General features: G+C 39.0%; 8 protein-coding genes across 9 annotated transcripts; 2 read left to right on the plus strand and 6 right to left on the minus strand.

Moving 5' to 3' along the window:
* LOC108099657 lies at positions 1–3,859 on the plus strand. The gene is made up of 4 exons (XM_017203291.2): positions 1–521; positions 1,573–1,719; positions 2,704–2,880; positions 2,957–3,859. The coding sequence occupies exons 1-4, from the start codon at positions 377–379 to the stop codon at positions 3,046–3,048; spliced, it is 561 nt and encodes a 186-aa protein (XP_017058780.1). The 5' UTR covers positions 1–376; the 3' UTR covers positions 3,049–3,859.
* Positions 3,860–4,918: 1,059 nt separating this feature from the next.
* LOC108099249 lies at positions 4,919–5,597 on the minus strand. Its single transcript, XM_017202621.1, has 4 exons — positions 5,576–5,597; positions 5,362–5,522; positions 5,129–5,296; positions 4,919–5,074 (listed from the first exon to the last, which is right to left on the minus strand). The coding sequence occupies exons 1-4, from the start codon at positions 5,595–5,597 to the stop codon at positions 4,919–4,921; spliced, it is 507 nt and encodes a 168-aa protein (XP_017058110.1).
* Positions 5,598–6,150: 553 nt separating this feature from the next.
* Positions 6,151–6,866, minus strand: LOC108099248. The gene is made up of 4 exons (XM_017202620.1): positions 6,813–6,866; positions 6,594–6,749; positions 6,361–6,528; positions 6,151–6,306 (listed from the first exon to the last, which is right to left on the minus strand). The coding sequence occupies exons 1-4, from the start codon at positions 6,864–6,866 to the stop codon at positions 6,151–6,153; spliced, it is 534 nt and encodes a 177-aa protein (XP_017058109.1).
* Positions 6,867–7,388: 522 nt separating this feature from the next.
* On the minus strand, positions 7,389–8,101 carry LOC108099247. The gene is made up of 4 exons (XM_017202619.1): positions 8,051–8,101; positions 7,832–7,987; positions 7,599–7,766; positions 7,389–7,544 (listed from the first exon to the last, which is right to left on the minus strand). Exons 1-4 carry the CDS (start codon positions 8,099–8,101, stop codon positions 7,389–7,391), a joined length of 531 nt encoding a protein of 176 aa, XP_017058108.1.
* A 758-nt stretch (positions 8,102–8,859) lies between these two features.
* Positions 8,860–9,581, minus strand: LOC108099246. The gene is made up of 4 exons (XM_017202618.1): positions 9,552–9,581; positions 9,309–9,464; positions 9,076–9,243; positions 8,860–9,015 (listed from the first exon to the last, which is right to left on the minus strand). The coding sequence occupies exons 1-4, from the start codon at positions 9,579–9,581 to the stop codon at positions 8,860–8,862; spliced, it is 510 nt and encodes a 169-aa protein (XP_017058107.1).
* Positions 9,582–10,013: 432 nt separating this feature from the next.
* On the minus strand, positions 10,014–10,773 carry LOC108099245. Its single transcript, XM_017202617.1, has 4 exons — positions 10,720–10,773; positions 10,511–10,666; positions 10,278–10,445; positions 10,014–10,223 (listed from the first exon to the last, which is right to left on the minus strand). Exons 1-4 carry the CDS (start codon positions 10,771–10,773, stop codon positions 10,068–10,070), a joined length of 534 nt encoding a protein of 177 aa, XP_017058106.1. The 3' UTR covers positions 10,014–10,067.
* A 447-nt stretch (positions 10,774–11,220) lies between these two features.
* On the minus strand, positions 11,221–11,988 carry LOC108099244. Its single transcript, XM_017202616.1, has 4 exons — positions 11,878–11,988; positions 11,658–11,813; positions 11,432–11,599; positions 11,221–11,376 (listed from the first exon to the last, which is right to left on the minus strand). Exons 1-4 carry the CDS (start codon positions 11,929–11,931, stop codon positions 11,221–11,223), a joined length of 534 nt encoding a protein of 177 aa, XP_017058105.1. The 5' UTR covers positions 11,932–11,988.
* Positions 11,989–12,660: 672 nt separating this feature from the next.
* LOC108099606 (sodium-independent sulfate anion transporter) lies at positions 12,661–21,190 on the plus strand. 2 transcript variants are annotated; one of them, XM_017203227.2, is made up of 6 exons: positions 12,661–13,142; positions 17,927–18,091; positions 18,865–19,112; positions 19,273–20,044; positions 20,103–20,405; positions 20,470–21,190. In XM_017203227.2, exons 2-6 carry the CDS (start codon positions 17,953–17,955, stop codon positions 20,970–20,972), a joined length of 1,965 nt encoding a protein of 654 aa, XP_017058716.1. In that variant the 5' UTR covers positions 12,661–13,142; positions 17,927–17,952; the 3' UTR covers positions 20,973–21,190. The 2 variants fall into 2 exon arrangements, with proteins under 2 accessions (XP_017058716.1, XP_017058715.1); XM_017203226.1 differs by lacking the exon at positions 12,661–13,142 and adding an exon at positions 17,688–17,773.
* Positions 21,191–21,224: the final 34 nt, after the last annotated feature.

The raw sequence follows: 21,224 nt of genomic DNA on the forward strand, positions 1-21,224 counted from the left end.
TGCATTTCGAACGCGCAGGCGACTGGTTGGAGCTTCCCGTCTCGAAAGGAAACCCATCAAGGAGTGCTAGCCGAATTCCCAGAGTGTAGCAGATTTTTTGGAGTGACGCCTCTCGTGCGGTTTTGTTTTGCTTCGGACTTTCTAGCGGAGCGGAAACAATTTCGGTGTGAAAATTTGCATAAAATTACCCCGCGAAATCGAAAAAGAACCGAGGGCGTTGAGGAAAGCGATTTAAAGCCTTTGGGCAGTTTTCAGGCTTGCAAAGTGCGTGCGAAACTCGTCGGTCTTCAGTGGATTTACATAACACCCGAAATCGCCGTCTTCGGTGGTTAGTGGCTCTATCTCGACCCAAAGTTCGACAAATCCAATCTCCAGAATGCAGCCCCTCAAGCGATTCACACAGTGCGGCAGCCTGACCATGCTCTTCGGCATCTTCATCATCCTGTTCGGGGTCAGTTCCACGGCTCTGACCACTTTTGGCAAGACCAACAACGGGCCGCCGCCCACGCACGTTCCCATTGGTAAGAGTTCCGAGTTCCAATTGGCAATAACTCCGCGGGGTTGGCCATAAAATCTCGAACCAAAGTCGCTGGCAAGGTCAAAAGAGGTTTCCTGACAAGAGAAATAAGTTTTTATTTAAATAACTATAGCCTTAATGATTTCCTGAAATATAATGTGGGTTTTACACAATTTACTCTTTAATTTGTTGTTAACAAGCTTTTAAAAAACCGAAGTTCAAATTGCTTTTACATTAACTTACTTGCAAATCAAAGCTGGGCTTCCCTAAAAACAATATACGAAAGAACTAAGGTAAACCATTTGACATTTTTAAAAATACTTCCCTTTAAGAAAAAGTTTGCTATATTACTTTAAAAAAAACTTCTGAGTTCCTTTAAATTACATTTTAGAATCTAATTATCTTCTCAAAATTATAAAGACTTTGCCTCCCCTTGATTTATATGATTAAACTAGTATTCCAACAAATTTCTTTGGCTTCACATATTAAGATATAAAGTAAAACAAAAAGCCCCTTTACATTGTACCACTGATAATGACCAATTAACCGCTTATTAAGACAGCCCAATTGTAGCCCCAACTAATGGGCAACAAATAAAGTTTGTCTGATCCAATCATTTGTCATTCGATTGACTTTGTTGCCACCGGTAAATAAATGGAATAATAATTATGGCAAAGAGCCAGCGATTGAGTGACACGACACAGAACAGGGAACTCAGAGCACAGAACACAGAACACAGTACTAGCACACAAATCGGGAATTGATCAAACAAGTCACTCAAGTGCAATGACAACCCACGCTCAGTAAATCCCTGACATTAGGAGTGGGTTTTCGGGGGCGTTGTAATAGCTCTGTGATTTGTGTGGAGTTGGCAAACAAGACCCAATAGATGGGCCCGCACGAGGTGATTTGCTTTAGCCAGGGACCAGGGTAATAATCACACAATTACCAGGCAATTAGCAAGACAAACGGGCAACTAATCATCCATTTTTTGATTGATAAACGGGCAACTAATCACCCATATCTCGATTTGGTTTGTTTACTTCTTTCTCCAGTGAAAGGACGAGAGTGCACAACCCACGATGACTGCACGGCGATAGATCGCACCAGCTGCGTCAAGGACCCCAATGACTACAAGTTGCGCTGCCTCTGCGGCGACGACTCCGCTCCTTCGGCTGGAAACTGCCCGGATGTCCTCAAGGGTAAGAAATAATATTCCTTCATAACTTAATCATTCAATTCGGGTTGATTACGAGTGACCAAAACCACCTTATCTGTTGTTTAAATTTAGATTTCAGTTTACATAGTTACAAATCTGCTTCAATTGTTAAGCTTAAAACAATGTTTTGGTAATATGTTGATCTATTCTTTTCGTTCCCAAAAACTACATAGATCTTAGCTTCTTAGGTTGCCTTTGTAGAACACTTTAGCTGTAGCTGGGGCCCAGAAATAGAACAGCCAACAAAGACGTCAACTAATTGCTAAGACATGCACATTACATTTATTATTTAAGGGCTGCTGCTGCTGCTGCTGCTGCTGCCTTCTTGGAGGCATCCTGTGTGATGTGCCTCGAGTGGCATTCAGGTGATGTGTCCAAGGCGCCACCTAAATGAGAATTAAACAAAGCATCCTGCCAGATGGATACTGGGTGGCCCAGTCCCCTCCACTATTTGCCTGCTTATTTATTTAGTTTTCGTGCGCAATTCACACTTGCTCGTGGGATCCTTGGCTCCTTTCCCGCCATTGTTGGCCCTCTGGTCCTCCTCGCCTCGTACAGGACATTCTTTCGATGGCGATGGAGGTGGCTCTGGCTTGGCTCTGACTCTAGCTTTATGGCAGCGCTATGTCGATGTCGGATTTATGTTAGGATGTCGTGACTGCGACTGGGGACCCCAAAACGAGGGCCCAAATGAGAGGCAAATGGTAATGGGAATCGCCGCAGTGCCAATTTGTGACATGCACAGCCCAGAGAAATGCTATACGCGATATTTGCATGCCGGAGTTTGGCATTGAGAACTATTTCTAAGAGTGGCAGATCTACTTTCTAGAGAACAAATTGTAATTCTGTTCGCGAAAAGTTGTAACTTTGTTAAGCTAAAATTTGATTAAAGTAAATATAATATAGAGAGCATAATTACTTCAATATTGTGACCTCATATTTTTTCCCACTTAATTTTCCTTTACAGGACTGCGTCACAGGTGCAACAGCAACAACGACTGCGAGGACGGAATGGTTTGCCAGTTGGAGAACAGCAACCGAACCATTGGAGTGTCCAAGTTCATGTCCAGCAAGGCCAAGTTGTGTCTCTGCGATAACGACAACGGATATGTGGAGGACATCCTGCACGACATCTGCAGTGGAGGTAAATAATACTAATACATTTCCCAATGATTTCCTTTAACTTTCCTTAACCATATACTATATCTTATATTTCACAGCCAACTTCCAGGGCCTGGTCAGCTTCTTGGTTTCGATCTGCTCGCTTCTGGCGCCCTTTTTGGTATCTGCCCACATGCGAAAGCATTTCTAGAAGGCGACCGGAGGAACCGGAGTGGCTCGAAGTCGAAGTTTGGCGTTTGTCTCCCCTAGTGATCCATTGAATGTGCCTCAGTGAAACCAACAGAAACAAAGTCTCATCTCCCCCTCCCCCCTCATAGATAACAATAAAAAACGTAATCTTTAAAACCAAAAAAAAAGAAGAAATGAACATGGAAATTAAGAAAGTTTGATACTCGTAAATATCGTTCAGTCGCCATTAGCCTAAAGGTCGTTCTATTGTATAAGTTTCATATGTACCACCGTCAAATTTATTCGCTTCTCACGACAAGTTGCGTTATATACAATATACATTTACTTATATTATCTGATAAATGTTTTCTATAGATCCCGTATCGACCTTAGTCAGTACAGTACTCCTTACACTAGAAAACCAGAGGTAAATTTAGACAAGATGTTTGGCACCATTTTATTGTAATTTTATATGTGTGTACGTGTGTCCAAGAATAACCAAAAAATCAAATAATTATCTAATGATAGGCAACTTTTCTGCAGCACTGTGAACTCAAAACGCTTACATCGCAATTACAAATGTAAAACATTTTAATTTTTGTATGTACTCCAGATAAATAGCTTTACGAGCTCACAGCCCACAATCGAGATATCAAAATAAATACAAGAAAATCTATTCATTTGTGAATTAATATGTGAGGCAGCTGCAACTTTGACCTCTTGTCTCGATTTCATCACATCAAAGTTGCAGGGCCGGTTAAGAACTTCTCCCATTCAAAGCGTTTTCTTCGTAGCTGTTATCTATACTATTTAATAAAAATCTTAAAAACCAATTTCATTTGTGTTTAATGTTCCAGGATGCAAACATTCGCAACTATAACTTAAAATACAGCTTGGTTAATACGGTGTGTTCATCATTGGCGGTCCAATAGGTTTCAATCATGTAAGTTCCTTCTGGGAAGGGCAGGATTTTTGGAAGTCGGTAATTGACCAAGTCAATGGAAAAGTTGTCAACAATAAAATCGTGCTACACAGGAATAAGAAAGGTAATTTTATAAGTTCTGGAAACTGTTTCCTCTTACATTAAAGGGACAGGAATGATTAAAGTTGGTAAAGTCCTTCAGAAGGTTATAAAAGTATTTGGCGACTGGAGTCGCCTTTCGGTTTTTCCAAAATTTACAATAGTCAACGGTTACATTGAACAAGAAGGGCTTATATCCATTGACCAGTTGGTGAAGTCCGAAGTTAATCTGAAAAGGTGGCATTCTAATAGCTTAATTCCGCAAGAATCTGCGCCACAAACCTTTATTTTTCTAATAGGAAACCTCAACACTCTTAGCTTCCCGGACAAGATTTTGAATGTTTGGTTAATTGATTTCAGAATGCAGTATTCGAATTCAAACATGTCCTTATCCATAGATATGCACTTTAAGTTTGTAAGCTCAATCCGCGAACAAATCTAGAGGTCCATTGAAAAATTATAAGACATCCTAAAGAACTTTTTACCGACTTACCTGATTTATTTGAAATGAAATCAAAAGGAGACAAAACCAAAAATGTTTCTGGAAATTCATGTTAATGCAAAGAAGACACAAAGTAACTAAAAATAACTTTTGTGTGGCTCAAGCCTGTCCTTAATAACTCTTATTTTCCAGTTCAGTAAATACAAATGGTTCGGGTAATCAAGGCATTTATTATAATTTCTTTAATCGTTTATTCACACATGGAAAGATATACGATCAGATAGACTGAGTTATCATTGGACTGGAACTAGAACATAAGGTAAAAGTGTTTTATAATTTTTTTAAGGAATAAACCAGGTTCAATTTTTTCTCTAATTGAAGTGTGAATCGGTAATAAAAGGTAATAAAACATTTAAAAACAAACTGAGTTTAAGAAATAGTCCAATAGATCTTTACAACAGCGCGTGTTATGTCATAGGCAATCCAGTGCATCTCGAGCATGTATTCCCCTTTCGGAAACGATAGGATTTTTGTCATACGGTAATTCACGGTCTCAGTGGATAGCTTATCCAAAACAAGATCGTGCTAAAAGATATAAAAAAATAAATTTTGTTCATGCTTGAAAGAAACTCGGCTCACATTATAGGGACAGGTGTGATTCACGTTGGAGATTTCCTTGAAAAATTCGTAGACGTATAAAAAAACAGGATTGCTCTTCGGGTTCTTAAAAAACTTGCAAGCATCTACGGTAAGATTGTACAGAAAGGGCTTATATCCATTGAAACGCTTGTAGAGTCCTAAGCCAATCTGAAATTTCAGCGTTTACCATTTCGTCCATTTGAATAAAGGATTATGTTGATTGGACTACATACCTTCACCCTGGTAATGGGAACCTTGTACAGGTTAACCTTAGCTGTAAGATACTTGTAGGACCGATTCACCGCCTTTATGGCGCAGTACTCGAAATTGCAGAACTCATGATCCAAAACCTTGCACTTAAAGTTGGTGAATTCGACATGAGCAGAAATCTTTACTGGTGTTTGTTAAAAAACTGTTAAGTTGGATAAATAATGTCGATCACGTTACCGACCAGTTTTAGCGAGGACATCACCACTAGTAGCCGAACAAAATAAGCCCACATCATACTGGATTGATTTACGCAGAAGAACTAACTGCAGCTCATCAATTTTATTTATTTTAAAACAATTTATTGGTAAAAAAAAGGTTTCGGATTTCATCGAAAAACTCTTAGCAGTGATATTAATCTCAATAATCTCCTATAATTATAAACGTAACTATACTTTATTGTATCTATGTTTACCAATCGTTGTTTTGCGTTCAGGTTTGTTTTTAAGTTTTAAATTCATAAAACGGATATGAGATATAATTCTTATTTTTCAATTAAGTATATATAAGTGATACGGATAATCGAGACATTTATTATAATTTCTTTAATCGCTTAATTATATTTGGGTAGAGTGCAATTAGCTTGACAGGGATGTCAGTTGACTAGGACTAGAACATAAGCAAAAAGTATGTATCTATAATACTTGTAAAGAGTAAATGCTGATTTTTATTTATTTTTTATTTTCTAAAAAGTTTTATAATTGATCGTTAATAAAGTGAAGCAGTCAATCGTTGAAAATAGGTTATATATGAGTTTAGGAAAGAGTGAAATAGATCTTTAACACAGCGCGGGTTATGTCATAGGCAATCCAGTGCAACTCCACCATATAGTCACCTTTCGGAAACGATAGAATTTTTGTCATACGGTAATTGACGTTCTCATTGGATAGCTTATCCCAAACAAGATCGTGCTAAAAGATATAATAATCTACATTTAGGTCATGCTTGATAGAAGCTTAGCTCACATCAAAGGGACAGGTGTGGTTCATGTTTGAGATTTCCTTGATAAATTCGTAGAAGTAGGAAGTGACAGGATTGCTCTTCGGGTTCTTCAAAAACTTGCAAGCATCCACGGTAAGATTGTACAGGAAGGGCTTATATCCACTGAAACGCTTGTAGAGTCCTATGCTAACCTGAAATTTCACCATTTACCATTTCGTCCCTTTGAGTAAACGATCATATTGATTGGACTACTTACCTTCACTCTGGTAACGGGAATCTTGTGCAGGTAAGCCTTAGCTGTAAGATACTTGTAGGACCGATTCACCGCCTTTATGGCGCAGTATTCGAAATTGCAAAATTCTTGATCCAAAGCCTTACACTTGAAGTTGGTGAACTCGACATGAGCAGAAATCTTTATTGGTGTTGATTAAATAACTGTTAAGTTAAATAAAAAATGTCGATCTACTTTACCGACCATTTTCAATGAGAACATCATCACCAGTAGCCAAACAAAGTAAGCGCCCATCATACTGGATTGATTTACGCAGAAGAACTAACTGCAGTTCATCAACTATATTTATTTTAAAGCTATTTATTGGTAAAAAGGTTTCGGAGTTCATCGAAAAACTCTTAGTAGTGATAAGCACAGATTTAATGATTCAATAATCTCCTACAATTATAAACGTAGCTTTACTGTGTTTATGTTTACCAATCGTTGATTTGCGTTCAAATTTATGTTTTTAGTTTGAAATGGCTTCCGAAAATGTATTACATATCTCAAATTCATGATACGGATATTAGATATAGTTTTTATTTTTCAATTAAGTAAATATTAATGATACGGATAATAAAGGCATTTATTATAATTTCTTTAATCGCTTGAATCAGCTTGACTGGGATGTCAGTCGACTAGAACTTAAACATAAAATAAAAACATGAATTTTTAATATTTGTAAAGAGTACCTAAATAGAACAGATTTCTGATTTTTTTCTGGTCGTATATAATGTGATAGTAGGTACATTTATTACAAAATTGAATTGATATCTGAGTTTAGGAAAGAGTCCCATACATCTTTACCACAGCGCGTGTTATGTCATAGGCAATCCAGTGCATCTCGACCATATAATCACCTTCCGGAAACGGTAGAACTTTTGTCACACGGTGATTTATGATCTCATTGGAGAGCTTATCCCAAACAAGATCGTGCTAAAATATTTAAGGAAATACATTTAGGTCATGTTTGAAAGAAACTTAGCTCACGTCATAGGGACAGGTGTGATTCATGTTTGAGATTCCTTTGATAAATTCGTAGAAGTAGAAAGTGACAGGATTGCTCTTCGGGTTCTTCATAAAACTACAAACATTGACGGTAAGATTGTACAGAAAGGGCTTATATCCATTGAAACGCTTGTAGAGTCCTATGTTAAGCTGAAATTTCACCGTTTACCATTTCGTCCCTTTGAGTAAAGGATCATGTTGATTGGACTACATACCTTCACTCTGGTAACGGGAACCTTGTATAGGTTAACCTTAGCTGTAAGATACTTGTAGGACCGATTCACCGCCTTTATGTAGCAGTGTTCGAAATTGCAGAACTCTTGATCCAAAGCCTTACACTTGAAGTTGGTGAATTCGACACGAGCAGAAATCTTTATTGGTGTTGGTTAAAAAATTGTAGAGTTGGATAAAAAATATCGATATACTTTACCGACCAGTTTCATAAAGGAAATCACCACCAGTAGCCGAACAATAAAAGCGTACATCATACTGAATCGATTTGCTCAAAAGAACTAACTTCTGTTCATCAAATATATTTATTTTAAAGCTATGTATTTATTGGTAAAAAGGTTTCGTATTTCATCGAATAACTCTTAGCAGGGATAAACACATATTTAATGAGTCAATAATGGTTTAGATGGTATTATACGATTATGCGATTAAACTTCTACAAATTGCTACTTAAATTCGGTAGTTATGCTTAATTGTATCTATATTGTAAAATAATTACAGTTCGCAAATGCATGATACGGATATATCTATCTTTCTTATTTTCTAGTTCAGCAAATATAAATGGTACGGATAATCAAGGCATTTACAGTAGAATCCGCTTATAGCGACTTTCAAGGGACCGACGATTTTTCGTCGTTATACCCGGAAGACGCACTAAGCAGAAGGATTTAAGTATATAAGTCTGTCTGGGGACCAATCAAGCCATCGAGTTTTCGTCGCAATACCCGGACGGACACTATAAGCGGAGTCGTTATAACAGGATTCTACTGTATTATAATTTCTTCAATCATTTATTCACATATGGAAAAAGATACGATCAGCTTGACTGGGATGTCAGTCGACTAGAACTAAAACATAAGGTAAAAGTATTTTATAATATTTGTAAGAAATAAACCTGGTTCCATTTTTTCTCTGTTTTTAAGGTGGTAATGGTGTTTATAATTGGTCGTAATTTTAAAGTGAATCCGTAATAAAAGTTACATTTAAAAACAAATTTGACTAATATCTGAGTTTACGAAAGAATCCCATAGATCTTTACCACAGCGCGTGTTATATCATAGGCAATCCAATGAACCTCGAGCATGTATTCACCTTTCGGAAACGATAGGATTTTTGTCATACGGTAATCGACGTCCTCATTGGATAGCTTATCCCAAACAAGATCGTGCTAAAAGGCATAAGTAAATTAAATTTAAATTAAAATAATAATAAAATAAATACTGCTCACATCAAAGGGACAGGTGTGATTCATGTTGGAGATTCCCTTGATAAATTCGTAGAAGTATAAAGTAACAGGATTGCTCTTCGGGTTCTTCAAAAACTTGCAAGCATCCACCGTAAGATTGTAGAGAAAGGGCTTATATCCATTGAAACGCTTGTAGAGTCCTATGCTAAGCTGAAATTTCACCATTTTCCATTTCGGTCTTTTGAGTAAAGGATCATGTTGATTGGACTACATACCTTCACTCTGGTAACGGGAACCTTGTACAGGCTTACCTTAGCTTTAAGATACTTGTAGGACCGATTTACCGCCTTTATGGAGCAGTATTCGATATTGCAAAACTCTTGATCCAAAGCCTTACACTTGAAGTTGGTGAACTCGACATGAGCAGAAATCTTTATTGGTGTTGGTTAAAAGATTATAGAGTTGGATAAAAAATATCGATCTACTTTACCGACCAGTTTCAACAAGGAAATCCCCACCAGTAACCGAACAAAAAGAGCGCACATCATACTGGATCGATTTACGCAGAAGAACTAACTGCAGCTCATCAATTATATTTTCTTTAAAGCTATTTATTGGCTATTTCGGATTTGGTTTAGTTGGTATTATATGCGATTAAACTACTCACTTTATATTACAACTCAAATGAGGCATGTTTAACAATCGTTGTTTTGCGTTCATATTTGTTTTAAAATTGTGAACCGCTTCCAAAAATGTATTATAAATCGATCTCATATGAGATCCAACTCTTATTTTCCAGTTCAGTAAATAAAAGATATGGATAATCAAGGCATTTACTAAAAAATTCTTTAGTCGTTTATTTAAATTTGCGAAGGGATACGATTACCTTGACTGGGATATTAGCCGACTGTTGTGATAAGGAAACTTGATTTCTTGATTTTTTTTTTTAATTTTGTATTTTCGATTGGCCGTAGTTTAAGTGACAATTTTTAATAATAGGTACATTTATTAAAGACTAAGAGTAAAACCTGAGTTTAGGAAAGAGTCGCATAGACCTTTACCACAGCGCGTGTTATGTCATAGGCCATCCAGTGCATCTCGAGCATGTATTCACCTTCCGGAAACGATAATACTTTCGTAAAGCGGTAGTTAATGTTTTGGTTTGAAACCTTATCCACAACAAGATCGTGCTAAAAGGCATAAGAAGTTACAATTAGATCATACTTAAAAGAAGCACTTCTTACATCAAAGGGACAGGTGTGATTCATATTGGAGAACTCCCTGATAAGTTCGTAAAAGTAGGAAGTAACAGGATTGCCCTTAGGGTTCTTCAAAAACTTGCAAGCATCCACGGTAAGATTGTACAGAAAGGGCTTATATCCACTGAAACGCTTGTAGAGTCCGAAGCTAACCTGAAATTTCAGCGTTTATTATTTTGTTTGTTTGATTGTATGCTAATGTTGATTGGACTATACACCTTCACTCTGGTAATGGGAACCTTGTACAGGTTAATCTTAGTCGTAAGATACTTGTAGGACCGATTCACCGCCTTTATGGCGCAGTATTCGAAATTGCAAAACTCTTGATCCAAAGCCTTACACTTGAAGTTGGTGAACTCGACATGAGTAGAAATCTTTAATGATGGTGGTTAGAAAATTGTTAAATGCTTCAATTTACTTGACCAACCAATTTCAACGAGAACATCACCACCAGGATCCGAACAAAAATTGCGTACATCATACTGATTCGATGTACGCAGAAGAACTAAATGTAAGTTCGACATACTCATTATAAAGCTTTTTATTGGTAGAATGGTTTTGGATTTAATCGAATAGCCATTTCCAGTGACAAACAAAAGTTTAATGAGTAAGTAATTGCTAAGTTAGTATTATATGCCAATAAACTCGTCACCACATTTTGCAACTCAAATTGAACCTGTAAAGCAACCATTGCGTTTAGGGTTTAATATTAAACCACAAGTCATCCGACTGTAACTTTCACGAACTTCAAAGAAAACAAGAAGTGAAACATTACTTAGATTAATTATAAGGTAAGATTATGTATCTGGATAATATAGAACTATTTTTTTTGCATTTTTCTCTATTTTGAATTGACTGCGTCAATTAAGCACTCAATCGTTGATAACACGCACACTGATCACTACGTTAGATTAATACGTATATGATTTCAGGAAAGAGCCAGGAAAATTGTTACCACAGCACGTGTTATGTCATAGGCAATCCAGTGAGTCTCGACCATATAGTCACCTTCCGGAAATGATAATACTTTCGTAAAACGGTAACTCATGTTCTCGGTGGTTAGCTTATCCACAACAATATCGTGCTAAAAGGCATAAATAAATTAAATTTTAATTATAATTAAAAGAAATACTTCTCACATCAAAGGGACAGGTGTGGTTCATGTTGGAGACTTGCTTGAAAAATTCATAGAAGTAGAAACTGACAGGATTGCTCTTCGGGTTCTTCAAAAACTTGCAAGCATCCACGGTAAAGTTGTACAGAAAGGGCTTATATCCATTGAAACGCTTGTAGAGTCCAAAGCTAACCTGAAATTTTATCATTGTCTTTCTTTGAGAAAAGTTTCATGTTGATTGGACTGTGTACCTTCACTCTTGTAATGGGAACTTTGTACAGGTTAACCTTAGCTGTAAGGTACTTGTAGGACCGATTTACCGCCTTTATGGCGCAGTATTCGAAATTGCAAAACTCTTGATCCAAAGCCTTACACTTGAAGTTGGTGAATTCGACATGGCCAGAAATCTTCATTGGTATTGGTTAAAAAAACTGTTAAGTTGGATAGAAAATGTCGATCTACTTTACCCACCAGTTTCAACAAGGAAATCACCACCAGTAGCCGAACAAAAAAAGCCCACGACATACTGGATCGATGTACGCAAAATAACTAACTGCTGTTCAACAATTATATTTATTATAAAGTTATTTATGGTAAAAACGATTTCGGATTTCATTTATGAGTCAATATTGATTTACTTGGAATTATAGGCAAATAAACTCGCTAAATGTTGCAACCCAAATTAAACCTGTGCAATTAGGGGTTTAATCTGTACCATTATCAAAAAGTACTTAATTTAAAGTGTATTATATTTTTTCTAATCATTTTTTTTTTAATTCAGAATTGTTTTTAATCTTGCAATGACTTTTAAAATTGTTTTACAGATCCCAAATGCATAATACGGATATGAGATCTAAGTTGAATACCAAGGATGATTTGCTCGTAACTACCAGTTGTGAATTCCATTAAACTGCATTTTCAGCGCTCCCGAGCGATCGGTTATCCAACCTTAATCGATTAAACGCCCGACATTGAGTATAAATAGATCGGCGTAGATTTAATGCAGCACTAAAGTTATCAATATGCTAACAACCTGGATATGTTGTAATGCCAACGCCTTTCGCTGGCCCCCATTCGCTGATTACTTTCGAATTTCTCACAGCCCGGAGTCCGGAGACCGGAGAATTGGAGAAAGAGCGGCGAGAAATGGGGAAGCGGGGCAAAAGCTCGCCGCCGAGCAAAGCTCGAGTCTCGAATCACAAAAACAAACAGCGCCACGCTCCCAAGCACAATTACACGATCGCTTTCCGAGAGGTGACAACTTTCGAGGGCTTTCCGATCCGACGACAGTTTGGATTAAAGACCCGAAACCACAGTACCGCCTATTTACCTAACCGATTCGGCTGGGCGACCGAGGAAAATCCCACAGACAAACCGCGCGTGTGCCAAAAAAAGAATATAAATCCATTTATGCTTCGAGTTTAATGGGTGCATTTCGGCTGTGATTCGCATGCAAATTCGGCGTTCGCTAAAAACTGTGAAACTAGTGCCATATTAATATTTATTGATTTTAAAAATCAAACTTTGACTATTAGAACGCGCAAACAATGAGGAACTGAAGGGGAAACATTTGATTTGAGGTGTGCGACGCGCGCCAAAGTCAAAGTCAAAACAAAACACATTTCCGGTGGCCACAAATCGTTTGGGCCAAATTCAATAGAGCGGATAAAAAACGCAGCCAGTGGGGCATTCCAATTGTAATTGGGCTATTTTCGCCCCCTCAAACGCAAACACAGGTAAGCCCATCCACATTTTTCTCGGCTGACATCACAAAATGACACAGAGTTAGAGAGACGTAGACTTAATTACGAATATAGGACAGACAAAAAGATTTGGCAGGGAAAATTCCCATTGCGAAAGTCTTAAATCCCAAGTTGGCTTTCTGTTGGTTTTAGCGTCTCTTTTATCGAAAACCATTGACGCAATTTAAACGGTCGATTAGCATTTAACACTAAGCGGTTACCAATTTGTTTATGACTCCCTCAAAGCCAACGCCATATGCTAATTGGCTTTATGGGCTGCCAAATAAGTTGCTAATTTTATGATATCCTCAATGAAGTGTCAATTAAATGATTCACTGACTCTTATTTTCGATGGCTAGTTGTCTGTGCATCCACGATACTTTTAAGATCGCATCTGCCCGGCTGTTACCGAACACAAAGTTGCAGTTTTAATGGCCCAATAATGCATTCCAGAAATTATAACGTAATAAGTATTTAAGGGCCAAGACATGCGAATGCGACAGTGGCAATTCATCAATAGATTACGTGACTTAAACGCGAGAACGTGTCCAAAGCGGAGGTTTTCTAAATAGGGCACTTAACTAGCAAGACATGCAGTTGCGATTTGTCTCGAAAACCACCGAAATTAATAAATATCTTAGGTTTTTTAGTAGCACGAACACAAAGAAGGTTGCTACTTAACCAAGAACCAATTCAGTTCTTAATAACCAACTTAAGTTCCTAATAGACTTATCTGTTTATTCTGATTTGTTCCGAAATATTCTGAGGAGCTCTTTGTGCTCAAATTATTATGGATGGCGGCTTGAACTGGTTTCGGTTGGTTTTAATCACCTCAGAAGTGAGCGTCACTTGCATCTCTTAAACAAAAGATATAAAATCTGAATGAAGCTCTTCCCCTAGGAATATTTGGATGGAAAGATTAGAACCCGGTTGTGGTTTTCTCCGATGCGTAACCGCGGGGAAGCGCGTTTTGCATAAAAATCGCCAACTTATCAAAAACGAGAGCCGTCGAATATAAACAATCAAGTCATAAATATTCAAATCAAACAAAAGCCGGTAGCAGTTCTCCCTCTGGGACCATTAAACTTGAAAGCGAATGGCTAGACCAAGTCTGATCGCCGTCTAAAATGGATTATGGAACCCGTATTTTGTTTACCATGCGATTAATCACTCATATAATCAAACAATGATTTCACGAGGAAACCTGTGATTGTGACTTTTAACATGTTATTTCAGTTACTTCAGCGAAATTCGTTTGTTTAAGGTTTAGAGTACCATTTAAGATGCTTTTCCAAGAACAGAGTTCAGGTAAATATATAGTGCAAACAGACTTCTGGGTAAAGTCAATAATAACAGTCTATTTTTGGACAGTTCCAATTCGCATGCCGTCAAACAATTGAGCTATTCATGAGTTGCGGACTAAAAATGAATTCAATGGGCTGTGTAGTTTGGAAAAATTACCTAAGTGAGGACTGCCAATTGGGATATTTATAAATCACTACTTAAATTTATTTGACAGGCTAAGTTTAGTTATAGGTTTTATTTAATAGTAGTAATAACTAGGGATTTTTTTGTGACTTTTAAGTCGTAAGCCCCTTCAAAAAGTTACCCTGATGTTTGCAGTTATCTAAACCCAAACAAATGTGTTTGCAAGTGGGGCAACATGTTGTATACGTGATTTTCTTACAACAATATGTGAGTGTGCAAAAACCCACCACACACACACACACACCCGTTAATCCACCTAGCACCGTGTTAAATACAGCTTTCGGAAATAATTGAGCCACGAATCGAAGCAGAAACAGAAACAATCCGAAAATCAAAACAAGCTGAACGCATTTCATTGAAATGGGCGACAGTTCGTTGTTCGGCTTCGATGCGACCACGCCCACCGCTGTTTGCTACGCCCTTTTCGGGAGATTTGGCAGTCATGCGAAATATATTTTGCAATTGGCCCTGTAATTTGAGTCGGGTGAAAAACAAGCCGCTAAAAAGCAACAAGCAAAAACGAAAACAGCTAATGTAATTGAACAATTAATTGAACATTTGTGCTTCCTGTTGGCTGCTAGACTGTTTGGTTTGCTTTTATTGGGTGATTTACCCAGAGATCAAAATTTGGATAGCCTCATTTCTAGCACTCACTTTTCAGTCCCAAAGCCAAAGGTCACACACCTGTTGGGGTGAAAAGTTCGAGCACGTGTGAAATGTGTGCAATATTTAAGTGCGTATGAGCAAACTTTAATTAAATACAATTATTTTGTTGAGGAAGTTTTAATTTGATGGCACTTAGCACAAATCCCACTGCCAATTGAACACGCCCACATTTCGCTCACTTTCTAAGTGTGTGCTTAAATAGTTAAAAATAAACCAAAACAAAGGGAAACGCCTTCGGAGTGTTTATATATAAAAGACTTTTTTATGGCGAGCGCCAGGTTGTTTGACATCATCCAAAATTAGCTGAAATTTCAGCAGCTGGAGAATCCCCCTCAAGATCAAATCATTGAGGTCCGCCGAATAAAACCAGTTACCGGCATTTTGACGTATCTACTTCACAAAACAAAATTATACTATTTTGCCAGCTGACCGATAGCATTCAAGTCATTGGACTGCGTTTAGGAAACAAAATGCACAACAAAAAAGCCACGAAAAAAGCCCCAAACACAAAGCGGTTTGAAAACGTGGAAAAGATTCCAATCCATTGATTGTCGACTTGGGAGATACTCAGTAAAAAAGATAGATAGTTTTTAAAACAATTTCTATCTTTCCTATGATCTGTTATGTTATGTTATATGTTTTCCGCATTTTTATTTTGCAATCCAGTTAACTGGTTGCTGAATCTCTTTAGTAAACAAATAAAAACACTTATTCGCCATTCTACATATGTTAAAACCCAATAAACCCCTCAAAAAGTGGCTATTAAAACATAACCGCTTGCTTCTCCGTCTCTGAACTTGGCCGGGCTATAAAGACAGTGATATTTATGGCCTTTTATCACATACAGCGCGTTTCAATTAATTTAAATAATTCCATTTGTCACAGCATCAGCTGTCTAGGAAGCCTTTTGGCGATTTTGCTTGAAATTCATGTTCATCTTGAATATAAAGTGCAATGTCTCAACATTTTTGATAAATAAAACGAAACTAAAGCAAATGGTTATTTTATACGGCTGTATAGAAAGTTACTCTTATGATTTTCCTCAGATGTGTCTGGCAACTTGAATGCATTTCAAGCATTCACAAAATGATATCTCAAAGACTAGTGTTTACGATTTCCATACAAAATTCGACCCCAAGCTGTCACTAGGCCGTGCATTTGAATATTTATTTACCCATGACATTTTTTGGTATCGCCTTTTGTGTGTTTGGCTAAGGGCTACGTTGATAAGGTGTCAAGTTCATCTAGAAATATTCAGAATAGTTGCAACAACAACTATTAGAGTTTCATATTTCGTTTGTTAATCGGAAGCCTCGGTAATGTGGAGAAACAGCGGTAGATCGGTTCATAAACTCCTCTGATAAATATATTTCCTTAAACGAAAGCCACACTTGCCGGTTTTAAATAAATTTAAATTCGATTGTTATATCAGGCGAATTAATATAAGTCAGGGCATTAAAAGTAAATCAATTAGCGGAGTCCAGTACTCGTTGATAAAGCAATACCGCATTATTTTGCCTTAAATGTATTTATAATTATTAATTGCCTTCGAAAATAAGGTCTGATTGAAGGGAGGATGAAAGCCAAAACGAGAACTACTCCATTTGGGATTATCAGTTTGGGCCTCTTAATGCACGGCCAAAATGCAGCACTCGGTCACGCATTTGGAGAGTGGCTTCGTCTGCAGACCGGTCAAATCTGGTTTGGGTCAGATCTTAACACCTGGCGACTGGTAACCCCCGACTAGAAACTGCTTGAAGACAAAAGAAGAGCCGCCCGCTTACCTGCCGCTGCAATAAGTGGAAAATTTTCTCCCCGAAAAAAGTCCCGAATATTAATGCACCCGAAATCTGGGTAACTTTCCACTCCGTTTGTTTCCAAAATTCGGGGAGAAATAATAATAATGAACAGCCAGTGACAACGGTTCACGTGTTGACCGAATGTTGCCTGAAGTACCGAGCCAGCAAATAATTGCGGACTAATTCGAAAAGAATTTACAACTTCCTTTCCTTTTTGCTGCTCAATGAGCAACTATGGCAAAAACAAACGAAACCGGAGACCCAGGCAGTAAGTGCTCGAAAGCGAAAAACGAGGCACGCTATGGGAACCTCACTTTTTCGATTAGAGACCCTCCGGTTTTCCTCCATTTCCCCCTGGTCGGATTATCAGTTTCACAGGTGATCATCCCGGTTCCCAAAACAAAACAACAAATACAAAAACCATAACAATAACAAGCCAGATTGAGACTGAACCCCGAAACTGAGCCCCGCCGACTCAAAAATAGTTAAAAAAAAAAAAAAAACGACGAAGACGACGAGAACAATAACAGCGAAGCGACAACAAAGTTTTGATTTTTATAAAAGACAAGGTTCGCATCAAGTACAAAACAGTTTCGTTCGAAACGCTGCCGTGTGAAGAGCCAAGCGACCAGAACGAGCGTTCGAACAACGAGCATCTTTCAGATACTTTCGGTGCGGATAAATATTTATAGGTCCGAGCTGGCACCTCCGCCAAATAGATGCCACATAATAGAGCTAGTGTCACTCCGTGTCATTTGCCGGCTGCTTGTTGGCCGATATTGTAGCCTTACCGGATAACCAAACTAATTTGTAATCCGATCTCAGTGTTTGTTTCCACCCACGGATCGAAAATGAAAGCGAATCCAGCCGCGGATCACGTTTACTTCAACGACGGCTTCAAGTGCTCAACCATCAGCATCAGCACAAACGTCAGCGAACCAAATGGAAGTAGCAACAGCGTGGGATCCCAAGGATCCAAGGAGTTTATACGTAAGTTTTTAATAAAATAAATAAATAGTTAACAACAAGCTAGGGCTTATTTAACAGTCGGAATGTCAAACTTATTGTGTTAATTGTATTAAAAAAATGAGTGAAAAATTTAACGGACTTTCAGCAAAGCAGATTTCACACGTTTAATGACCCAGAAAATGTAATTGATTTATTACTTTTTGACAAATTACCATACATTGTTTGAGTGGCTGAAAAAGCTTTTACAATTTAGACTATTACCAAGTGAATTAGTAATTGCAAAACTAAATTAAAGTAATTGTTCTATGGCAAATATATTAATGATTTTCGTGAATCACGAGATGCAGTATTACGTTTCGAGCCACTTAATTTAGAAAAAACTAAAGTTGCAAATTGCACTTTGATTTCATAATTAGTTCCTTGTTAGCTGCAATTATAATACTGGAATGCAGCAAATTTTTCTGGCTAGCAAAAACTAGGCATCAAGTATACGCCTCGTGCTCTTCAATCGGAGATGCAATTGTTTTTTACGGTTTCTCAGCCGCTCAACTCAAACCTTGGCAATGCATTTCTCGTACATCGGAATAAAAACTCTGGCAATTACAATACCTGAAAGCAAACAGAAAATAAAATGGGAGGGTGGGAACTAAATGAAGTTGATCAAGCGTGGTGCTCGCTAGTACGTGATTCTGAATCAGTACTGTTATCGTAGGCATTTTAGCCATTTCATTGACTCTCTTTCCATTTCCGCCACCTTCTGACCGAGTGATTCACTCTTTCTCTGACCTTTTCAGTGACCGAGGACGGCAAGAAGGTGAAGCCCCCGTCGAGCACACTGGACTGCACCCGCAGTTGGCTGCAGGATTGCCAGCGACGCACCTTCAACCGCAAAACGCTGCACAAGAGACTGCCGATCTGCGGATGGCTGCCGAAGTACAACAGCCAGGATGCAGTGGGCGACCTGGTGGCCGGCATCACCGTGGGTCTCACCGTGATCCCACAAGCACTTGCCTACGCAGGCATTGCCGGACTTCCCGTGGCCGTAAGTAATAGATAATTTTTTTAAGCAATTTCCGATCAGGAAAATTCACACATTTTCAATTGAATTAAATCACTTGTTCACATTTTTACATCTTTTTAGAAAACGAAGAAAAACTTTTAATAGTAAAAGCTTAAATCAATCATTTATTTTTTTGTTTTAGTATGGCCTATATGCTTCCTTTGTGGGCTGCTTCGTGTACATTTTCCTGGGCAGCTGCAAGGATGTGCCCATGGGTCCTTCGGCGATTGTGGCCCTGCTTACTTATCAAGCTGCTCAGGGATCGTGGCAGAAGTCGGTGCTCCTGTGCCTGCTCAGTGGAATCGTGGAGCTGCTGATGGGTCTCTTTGGACTGGGATTCCTCATTGACTTTGTCTCTGGCCCTGTGTCCTCGGGATTCACTTCCGCCGTCTCGCTGATCATCCTCACCTCGCAGATCCAAAGTGTGCTGGGCATCACGGCCAAGGGCAACACTTTCGTGGAGATCTGGACGCAGGTCTTCCACAACATCGAGCACACGAGGGCAGGAGACACGGTGCTGGGACTCACCTGCATAGTGGTCCTTTTGCTCATGCGCAGTCTCTCCTCCTGCCGAATTGGACCGTCGGACGAGGAGGAGTGCTCACCCTTCCAGCGCGCTGTGAACAAGATCCTCTGGATTGTGGGCACCGCTCGCAATGCCATCCTGGTGGTGGTCTGCTGCCTAATGGGCTATTTGCTGCACAGCGAGGAGCACGGAGCTCCTTTCCGGGTGGTGGGAGACATACCACCTGGACTGCCCAGCGTTCAGATGCCGCCCACCTCGCTGAGTGCTAACGAAACCAGCAACGGAGTCGCGCAGGGATTTGTGGAGATGGTGCACAGCATGGGCTCTGGTCTGGTGGTGATTCCGCTGATCTCCCTCATGGAAAATATAGCCATCTGCAAGGCTTTTGGTGAGTGTTTAATTCCTTGTTTTCCAAGCTTCCTCCTTACTAACTTGTGAACCTTTAGCTAATGGCAAACCGGTGGATGCTTCTCAGGAGCTAATTGCCATAGGAACGGCCAACATTTTCAACTCCTTCGTGCAGGCTTTTCCGGGAACTGGAGCTCTGAGTCGTGGAGCAGTCAATAATGCCAGTGGGGTTCGCACCCCGTTGAGTAACATTTATTCGGGTGGTCTGGTGATGATTGCCCTGCTGTTTCTTACCCCGTACTTCTACTTTATTCCTCGACCCACCTTGGCAGCCATCATTATATCCGCAGTGGTATTCATGATCGAAGTTAAGGTGGTCAAGCCCATGTGGAGATCAAAAAGTAAGCACCTGATAAATCCAAATCATAGCAGAGTAACCAATAACATCCGTTTTATCTCTTGCAGAAAGTGATCTGGTGCCTGGAGTTGGAACCTTTATTGCCTGTCTTGTTTTGCCTCTGGAGTGGGGCATTCTCATTGGAGTGGGACTCAATGTCATCTTCATTCTCTACCATGCAGCACGTCCCAAGCTGACCACAGAGCTGCTGACCACTCCGTTGGGAGTGGAGTACTCCATGATCACCCCAGATCGATGCCTCATCTTTCCCTCCGTGGATTACGTGAGGAATCTGGTCAACAAGCAGTCCCTTCGACAAAATGTACCTGTGGTCATTGATGCCTCGCATGTCTACGGAGCTGATTTCACAACGGCCACAGTTATCGACTCCCTGATTAGTGACTTCAACCAGCGCGGACAGCTTTTGTTCTTCTACAACCTAAAGCCGAGCATCTGCTCCATTTTCGAGCAGGTTTCGGCGGCTCAATTCGTGGTCTACTACCAGGAGCAACAGTTGGACGAACTGCTGAAGGAGCGGCACTACGTACAGAAACGCCTGGAGACGGCATGAACTCCTCTTCCTCAACACGTGATACATCTAGATTAGCCTAAGTGTTTGCTTTAGTTATTTATGTTGTAAATAGATTGCGAAGAAATTGTTGAGTATTAGCCAGAGCACAAACACTATTAGAACTTGTAAGACGACCAAATAAGTTTATTTCTTAACTAATTAATAATAATGAACAAATAATTATTATTAGTGTTTTTAATTCGCTGGGTGCAAGTAAAATTAATTAGGGGTCTTAAATAAAAGTTAATAAAC

This window comes from Drosophila ficusphila, unplaced genomic scaffold (assembly GCF_018152265.1).
Source record: "Drosophila ficusphila isolate 14025-0441.05 unplaced genomic scaffold, ASM1815226v1 contig_791, whole genome shotgun sequence".
In the NCBI taxonomy this organism is placed as follows: domain Eukaryota; kingdom Metazoa; phylum Arthropoda; class Insecta; order Diptera; family Drosophilidae; genus Drosophila; species Drosophila ficusphila.